We start from the raw sequence: 8,951 nt of genomic DNA on the forward strand, positions 1-8,951 counted from the left end.
CAGGAGATTATATATTGCATGAATTGATACTACGATGCTCAACAAGTGATCAAGTGCAATCATAACCGAGAATTGCGGCGATCCCGGATCTAATTACATCCTGCAGGAGAGTACCCTGATCACCAGCATTATACAACTGTTCAGGTCGTATCCAACAACCTCTCGATTAGCAAAGTCAATGATCAGGAATACGACTACCCGGACCCAGGGATGCACCCCCACATGGGACCCCAGGTGTGGCCCGATCTCCATGTGAGTTTCAGGCTACACCCCTTCCAATCTCAAGCACGTCAAGCGCGGGTACGAAGTATTCCTGATCATAGAATTTACTAATCTACTGGGCTTCCCCGGTCCCATACCCGGTAAGCCATCCGATTCTTATCACTTGATCAAAAGTTAAGACGCGAATCGGGCCTTAACCAAATTAATCTAGCAGACAGAACAATATCTCTAGTTTCTGTCTGCTTTCCCCCCCCCCCCCCCCCCCCCCCCCCCCCCTCCTGCCGGTGGCGATGAATGCTGGCTGTGGCCTGCCTGCCTGTAGTGAGCGGTTGGTTGGTGATTGTTGTTGTGTGCACTGATGGTGCGATGTTTTCTGGTTTTTGGTCGACAGATTGATAAGAGGCTCCAGAATCTGAAGAAGGAGGTGGCGGTGCAGGACTCCAAGCATCGCAAGACGCTAGGGGAGGTTAGTTACCATGCTTGCAGGGTTTTTATAGTCGTCCATGTTTAGTGCAGTATATGCATTGTTCTAGGAAAATAATTAATGGTAAGTAAATGAATACGTGTAGATGACACCAGAAAGAATCATATGAAACCTATTTGCTCAGAAAGAAAAGCTCAAATTCCTTTCAGTTACAGCTATGATGACAGTTGCAGACCTGACAGAGTTGTTTGACGTATACGTCTTGTTTATTTCTTCCCTCATATGGGATCCTCTGATTCGCTTGTGTCAATAACTTGATGGCTTGACACACTCTGTTCACCCCTTTCCGCAAAGGAAAATCGATAAACTGTCCCTAGCCTTTACCATATTCAATGAGTCACATCTAACTGTCCACCTTTCTGGTTGAGAAATAGAGTTAAGACTAGGGAGACCATTCGTTTATGTTTTAGATAACCAATAGAACTGGCATTCTTTAAAGATCCAGCGGAGTCTGAGTTGGCTAAGGATCCAGCGGCCAGGTTCATAGCATCTACAGTTTGTGTTTTGGTTGCCATGCATTTGGTTATCCGGTATGGATCCAGCATTTTTTTCTTTTGTTTGAGCCTCTTTTGACTTCAATTGGCATTTTGTGGCTAGTGGTGGTGGATAATACACCAGTCCATTGATTTCTTGTCCCCACATGCTTATGATCCAATAGACCACCCAAGGAAATTCTAGGGAGTCTTGTAAATGCTATCAGCTCTTGGCTGTTCTTCTGCTGTCCCATGCAGCAAGCTATTGATGTTCAGTGGTCAAGAATTCAAGATACATCAATTCAAATAGGCCAGAAGTCTGAATGAAATTCAACTTAGAATGACCATTGATACTGAGTTAAAAGATGGTGTTGAACTAATGGTTCATGTTTCTTTTCATATTCATTGTTTTATTGTTCTCTTCAGCTTGAGAAAGGTGTGGATGGACTATTTGATAGCTTTGCTAGGTTGGATTCCCGCATATCCAGTGTTGGTCAAACAGCTGCAAAAATTGGTGATCATTTACAGGTAATTCTTCTGTGCAGGATCTATGCCTGTAATTACTGTACATATTAGATGATTCCGAGGTTGTGACTTTACTCTTTGGTTTAGTTTTTTTGTTGACTTATGTTTAATATCTGCTTCTCTTGTCTTTCAGAGTGCAGAATCCCAGAGGGAAACTGCTAGTCAGACGATAGATCTCATCAAGGTAACATACTTGTTTGTATGTTACCTATTTCCATGGGATGATGTTTTTGCATGACCTCATTTAACTGAAATTGAAATATGCTTCTATTGTAGTATCTAATGGAGTTCAACAGCACACCTGGGGACCTTATGGAACTTTCTCCTTTATTTTCTGACGACAGCCGTGTTGCTGAGGCTGCTTCAATTGCACAGAAATTGCGTAAGCTCTAACTGAGCCGTGACATATTCGTATGCTGTTTTTCTTTCCTTCTGCTGGTTGGCACTCATTAGTTGATCAATATTAAATAGGAAAATACCAGGCTAATTTGATGTATGCATGTATTTTTCTAATATCTAAGCAGGACTCCTTCAAGCAAAGTAGTAGTATTATCATTTCCCATGATGTCAATGAACTCTAGTGTATTCATGTTGCCTCAAGTAGTTGCATGCTATGATAATGTAGGATCATTTGCCGAGGAGGATGTTGGTAGACATGGTGTAACACCAGCTGTAGGCTCTGCTAATGCAAGCCGTGGTTTGGAGGTTGCTGTCGCGAATCTCCAAGAATATTGTAATGGTCAGTTTGCTTCCTTTCAGCTTTTCTATAGAGGTTCTCTTAGTATGTGATGGTGAATTATTATTTTTTGTGCAGAACTGGAGAATAGATTATTGGCTCGGTTTGATGCTGCATCACAGAGACGGGAATTGTCTACAATGGCAGAATGTGCTAAAATATTGTCACAGGTATGCATTTATGCAAGGAACAGGGTACTGCAGCATGCTGAGATTGCTTGGTTGAAGGGAAAGATTCCAATGGAGTACATTTTAGCTGTACTCCATTATTTTTAGCAGCAGCAACAACAAATCCTTCTCATGGTCATTATTGTAGAATTCCATGAATTGTAGAATAGATGAAAAAACCACCTGGTTCATATTTTGAAGTTAAGTTCTTGGACTGACTATCTGAGGGGATTAATGTAATAGCCCGCTTGTTTTCAAATTTTTGAGCTTTTAGTTTTTTTACTGCAAAAATATAACATAAAAAATGTGGCTGAAGACCTGGGTCTGAGTTTTTTAGCAACCTTACATATATGATGGTGAGCTAGGACTTGTCAGTAAGAAAATTGTGAGCATTTGTGCAATAGAAGTGGGGAAGAATTTATGTTTGGGCTTGAATGTGTAGCTTAGACAACTTGTGGATATGTCTAAAAGGCTAATTGGATAAAACTAAACTATTAACCTCTGCAAGCCCAAGAACCACATGAGTAACTTCTTCTGTAGAAAGGAACTTGAGCTTATTATTTGAGGCCAAATATATACTTACTTTTGGTCCTGTTTTAGGTGCTAGTCTATGTAGGCATATAGTACCATTTAATTTTCTCTATTAACTTCTAGGGTTTACTTTTTTTTAATATTTTTTCATGGTACATTGATTATAGTTCAATCGGGGAACCAGTGCTATGCAACACTATGTTGCAACACGGCCAATGTTTATTGATGTGGATATAATGAACACTGATATTCAAGTTGTTCTGGGCGATGAGGGGCTGCAAGCTGATTCCAATTATATTGCGGATGGTTTATCTACATTGTACAAGGAAATTGCAGGTGTTTAAAGGCTACATTCTTTACAATTTTTGTTCAAGAGCTATACTTTAATGATTTTTACTTTCAGCACTCTAATATGTCATGCTTCTGTTCAGATACTGTGAGGAGAGAGGCAACTACAATAATGGCTGTCTTTCCTTCTCCGAATGAGGTCATGGCAATACTTGTGCAGGTATGTATTTTAAATGGCACTCTTGAGTCCGTGTGAATGCTGTGATTTATAAATAGATTGACTATTATAATTTGCTTTTCAGCGAGTGCTAGAACAAAGGGTAACAACTATCCTTGATAGAATTCTGATAAAGCCGTCTCTTGCTAGTTTGCCTCCTCTAGAAGAAGGAGGCCTTCTACAAGTAAGTGTTATGCTCTATAATATTTCCATCGTGCTTTTTGCCACATCATGCAAGTGTGATGCACTGCTGATATCAAATTAAAATGGCAGTATCTAAGAATTCTGGCAGTTGCATACAACAAAACAAAAGAATTGGCCAAAGATTTGCAGTCTATTGGTTGTGGGGATTTGGATATCGAAGGTATCTCTTGTATTTCATACATTTTTCTCTTCTTTTCATCTTTTGTTGTTCCATGCTATAAATCCACACAAACTTTTGATCATTGTACATTTCATATGGTTATAGTGCTAATTTTGATCCTTGACAAAGGGATACATCTCTTTACCACATTCTATTTGTATAATGGATCTGAATACCGGGTGATGCATTTAGATAATACATACTTGTAGCATTACTATTTGTAGTGTGATTGACAGTTTCGATTACTTCTGAGTTCTGAGACAGTAATCATTTGGTTTGGATGGCCTATTGGTTCATCACCTTAATTAGTTCAAATCATAGGTCTGAGTACCATCCATTAATATTTTGTAAGGCAGTTGCATGTTTGTTGGTTGTCATTATGATTCTCTTTTTTTTTGTTTTTTTAGGTCTCACTGAATCCATATATGTTGCTCACAAAGACGAGTACACAGAATTTGAGCAGGCATCACTCAGGCAGCTATATCAGTCAAAGGTTATAAATTTATGTATTATAAAATTTAGCCATTTCAAGTATTGTTTCTCTGTAAAAAATCATTTCAAGTACCACTATTGTAAAATTGAGCTGCTGTGCAGATGGCTGAACTGAAAGCTGAGGCTAAGCAACAATCTGAGTCAACTGGCTCAATCGGACGTGCAAAAGGCGCATCTTTGACTACATCACCACAGCAACTGATATCTGTCACTGTAGTTACGGAATTTGTTCGTTGGAATGAGGAAGCCATAGCCAGATGCACACTGTTGTTTTCTCAGGTTAAACCATCCGCCTAACTATTTCTTTCCTGATTCATTATTTGTGTTTATGTATATTGATTTCTCATGTTTGATTCCATCTATAGTTTTGTTGCTGATTTTAACTATGTTACCTGTCAAAAATGTTATTTATTTGTTAAACATGAATATCTTGTATGATAAATAGGTGCCACCAGCATAAATAAACATGTTATTTAAAGCTCAGAAGGTCCTTCACCCAACTATTTCCCCCCATTAATCCTAAAGTTGTTTAGGAATTTTAAGCAGTAGGTGTGTTGATCTGAACCGGCTAGTGTTTTTCTTCTGTTTTCTGTTTTTTTTTCTTTGGATGGTACATGCTTCTTTGTTTCTCCTTAATATAATGATGGCACAGACAGCCATCCTGCCTGTTTGAGGAAAAAAACCACTGAATTTGTTTCTTATGTGAAATTCTAAGTCCATGTACCTTGTTAACCGTTGTTCTGGCTGGACTAATTATAAGTAATATCTTTGCAGCCTACTACTGTTGCAGCTAATGTGAGATCCATATTTGCATGCTTGCTTGATCAAGTAAGTAAATAACCACGAGCTATTATCGTTTGAATGATATAGAAGTTAATGCCTGTCAGATGACAAGGTTTGTTTCTATAGGTGAGCCAATACTTAACTGAAGGGCTTGATCGTGCTAGAGACAGTTTAAATGATGCTGCTGCTATGCGGGACAGATATGTCATCGGGTCAAGTGTTAGTAGAAGAGTGGCTGCTGCTGCTGCTTCTGCGGTAAGTCTTCTTTCCTTTTCTTCAGTCTACTGTCCATTTTTGGCAGTCAAAAATGGCTCTATCCGAAATTTATCTTTCCGTTTACTGTTCATTTTTGGCAGTCAAATACGGCTCTGTCCAAAAGTTATTATTGTATGGGAGACTTATCAGCACTTGAAATATTCGCAGGCTGAGGCGGCAGCTTCTGCTGGTGAGAGTAGCTTTAGATCCTTCATGATTGCCGTGCAGCGTTGTGCCAGTAGCGTATCTATTCTTCAGCAGGTAATCTGTGCTGATAACTATTTTTAAACTTGCATCCTTGGCTGCTAGCAGGTGAAGTCAATGAACCATGCTTGATTTTTTCTATTCGTTCTTTGCAGTACTTCTCAAATACCATATCTCGACTACTCCTGCCTGTCGATGGTGCTCATCCATCTGCTTGTGAAGATATGGGGTCAGCTGTATCAGTGGTCGAGGCGGCTGCACACAAAGGACTGCTACAATGTATTGATACAGTTATGTCTGAGGTGTGCATCTTTTATCCTTTCCAAATATGAATTTTGTGGGACCACATTACTTGTTACTAAATGGTTGAACCACAGCAGTCACTTTTCCTGTCACTAGTCATTCTGTATGTTTGGTGATGCATAAGCGTGATACTTGTGGCTTGGCCTTGTAGGTCGAAAGATTGTTGTCTTCAGAACAGAAGGCTACAGATTATCGGACACCAGATGATGGAGCTGCACCAGATCATCGGCCAACTAACGCTTGCATAAGGTGATCTGTTCTATGTTTAATATTTAGCATGGTCCAATATAACTAACTTATGTTTCTTGGTTATTCCAGAATTGTAGCCTATCTCTCTCGTGTTCTTGAGGTTGCATTCAATGCCCTTGAAGGTCTCAACAAGCAGTCCTTTTTGACTGAGCTGGTAAGTTCACAATAGAGGACCTTGATTTTCATTTTTTTGGGGGGTGAATTAGAGCAATGCAAGAATAGGGTTGTGGGACATCATTATCCTACGAGATACATGTTGGATGGTCCATTTTTGCACCGTAGTACAGTGATCATGCAAATATCTGTTATTCCTTCTCATGACTGCTTTTGTCATTAAGTTTTCCTTGTGTTTTTTATTGCAAGTAGGAAAATACAGAAACTAGATGGATGGCACTTTGGCAGAATGCAATGGGGGAGACTTGTGAAACCCTAAACCCTAGACTTGTGACAAAATGAAACTGTACTTGAAAATTAGGCCTCAAACACATTTGTATGAGTTTGAGGAGCAAAAATCCTAGTTTTGCAAGTTTACTGGCTTGATCTGCAAGTTGAGGACCTACTATTCAGTTTACTAGAGAAATATGTTGAGCAAAATGCTGCTTACATGGGTGCTATTGCTGATATTCATATTGGTAATGGTGACTGCTGGTTCTGATATTCTATGCAAAATTTTATTGTCATGTCCATTATGTACTTTAGATAACCTGATCTGTGCCTTTAGGGAAATCGCTTGCATAAGGGGCTGCTTAATCATTGGCAGAAGTTCACATTTAGTCCCAGGTACTCTTCTTCCATTTCCAAATAAATAATTTATGTGTCATTTTTTTTTGGCTTTCTGGCTTGTAACTGTCTTCAGTTCAGTTCTTTTCTGGAGCATTACTTTATTGGTCCTGTGATATTTTGCCTCCATATTTTATTGGCTGGAGTGGATAATATTAGATTCATCAAGTATCTTTCTAAATGATAAATTGAGCAAACGAATCAAGTAAACAACCTTGAATTGATCAGATTATAAATTTATTGGATAGTTTCTCTTCATTTGCTTTTGTGATTTATGGAAATTTGGCAACGTAATTTAATAAGAAAATGTTTTGTCAACCACTCAACAGTCTGCCATATTATTATATTATAAGCTGTCCAGTATTGATTACTTCAGTATCCCATGGCATTTACCCTTTAACCTGATTGATAAATAGGATATTCAACTTCACCATTCTCAATATTAAGCTAAAAAAAATGCAAGACCAAATAGTTCACCCTGTTGAGAATTATGTGTCAATTACAGTATCAATATTTGCCATTACTTTTGTAATATTTAGACTCATGCCACCACTGTGTGAAAATTGTTCCGTTTATGCCACTGCCATATCATTTTGAGTGGTGTGAATCAATCGAGTTTTGGCATTAAAATTGGTGGGGGTAGTGGCATAAATGGAGCAAGTTTTACTGAGTGATGATGACATGAGTGTAAATATCATAAAAGCAAAGGCAAATATTGAAACCTTAATTGGCGCAATGGAAGAGACCTAATTTTTTTCAAAGAACGTTTAAAAGATGTTTGTGCTCCTTCTATCTGGTTGCTTTTTATATTGCTGTTCTTTGACAGATTTATGGTGTTATGGATGAAAGTGGGCACCCCATGGTTAGGTCCAGGTTACCATTTTAGTTCATGACGCTGCATGGATTATGTGAAAGTGCATGTTTGCCAAGTTTTGATTGGAGTGGTCATATCTAGTTTGAGTTAAGGAACATCAAGACTAAGAACGTGCAATGCAGTAATGGCCATGAGTCCATGAACTGCTATAATTGTTGTGGACGCCAGCCATTGCAAAGTGATTATCTTGGCAGAGCCTTACTTTACAGTGCCATTTTTGTTTTATTGTAGTGGTGGCCTGCGGTTGAAACGTGACATAACTGAATATGGGGACTTTGTTCGTAGCTTCAATGCCCCCTCCATAGACGAGAAGTTTGAACAGCTGGGAATGTAAGTGTTGTATTTGTGGTTTCTGTCATGAAGTTTGTGCAAATTTGTCACTAATCTTTACTCGTATCCTGCAGCGTGGCAAATGTCTTTATTGTTGCTCCAGAAAGTTTAGCATCGTTGTTCGAAGGAACCCCGAGCATCCGGAAGGATGCCTTGAGGTTGTGTCTGTATAGAACATTTAATGATATTTCCAGAATCAGTCACGGTTTTGTTAGGACTTCAGAATTGACTTTGGGTGTTTGTATTACATTTCAGGTTCATTCAGCTCAGGGATGATTATAAGACGTCAAAAATTGCATCAATGCTTAACAATATCACAGCTGAATGATTGTACGGGGGGTGCATGAGCGGCATACACTTTGTTGCTGTTTGTCTAGCGGCTGTCAAATGCTCGTTGGTTCTGGCAAATGGTTTCTGACAGTTGGTACCGCCTGTATAGCTGAGCTTCGAAATTACTTTAATTCTTTGGCTTCCCATTATCTATTATCTTTTCATTTCATTTTGGGCTTGCTCAATTTGAGCTGTACATGTGGATCAGGTCCCCAAGACTTATGTTACCTGTGTAAAGCATTAATTATGTAGAGAAATTTACTTGGGTTGCTACAAACGCTATGGTCATTGCAGCTAGCCAGCCAGTCAAATTATCGTCCTGGCCAGTTTATGGTTTGTGTTCA

General features: G+C 39.0%; 1 protein-coding gene across 1 annotated transcript in view; it reads left to right on the forward strand.

Moving 5' to 3' along the window:
• LOC101781848 (exocyst complex component 5) overlaps window positions 1-8,951 on the forward strand; it is a 9,612-nt gene extending 661 nt beyond the window's left edge. Inside the window, exons 3-24 of the mRNA XM_004960659.4 lie at window positions 614-688; window positions 1,606-1,707; window positions 1,838-1,888; window positions 1,981-2,086; window positions 2,330-2,443; window positions 2,519-2,610; window positions 3,306-3,474; window positions 3,570-3,646; window positions 3,729-3,827; window positions 3,917-4,007; window positions 4,415-4,500; window positions 4,602-4,778; window positions 5,274-5,327; window positions 5,409-5,537; window positions 5,706-5,798; window positions 5,897-6,043; window positions 6,196-6,293; window positions 6,363-6,447; window positions 7,015-7,073; window positions 8,179-8,277; window positions 8,352-8,435; window positions 8,533-8,951. Coding sequence (XP_004960716.1) covers window positions 614-688; window positions 1,606-1,707; window positions 1,838-1,888; window positions 1,981-2,086; window positions 2,330-2,443; window positions 2,519-2,610; window positions 3,306-3,474; window positions 3,570-3,646; window positions 3,729-3,827; window positions 3,917-4,007; window positions 4,415-4,500; window positions 4,602-4,778; window positions 5,274-5,327; window positions 5,409-5,537; window positions 5,706-5,798; window positions 5,897-6,043; window positions 6,196-6,293; window positions 6,363-6,447; window positions 7,015-7,073; window positions 8,179-8,277; window positions 8,352-8,435; window positions 8,533-8,605 — 2,160 coding nt within the window. The 3' untranslated portion in view covers window positions 8,606-8,951. The remainder of the gene's footprint in view (window positions 1-613; window positions 689-1,605; window positions 1,708-1,837; window positions 1,889-1,980; window positions 2,087-2,329; window positions 2,444-2,518; window positions 2,611-3,305; window positions 3,475-3,569; window positions 3,647-3,728; window positions 3,828-3,916; window positions 4,008-4,414; window positions 4,501-4,601; window positions 4,779-5,273; window positions 5,328-5,408; window positions 5,538-5,705; window positions 5,799-5,896; window positions 6,044-6,195; window positions 6,294-6,362; window positions 6,448-7,014; window positions 7,074-8,178; window positions 8,278-8,351; window positions 8,436-8,532) is intronic.

Source organism: Setaria italica, chromosome III, assembly GCF_000263155.2.
Source record: "Setaria italica strain Yugu1 chromosome III, Setaria_italica_v2.0, whole genome shotgun sequence".
Lineage (NCBI taxonomy): Eukaryota > Viridiplantae > Streptophyta > Magnoliopsida > Poales > Poaceae > Setaria > Setaria italica.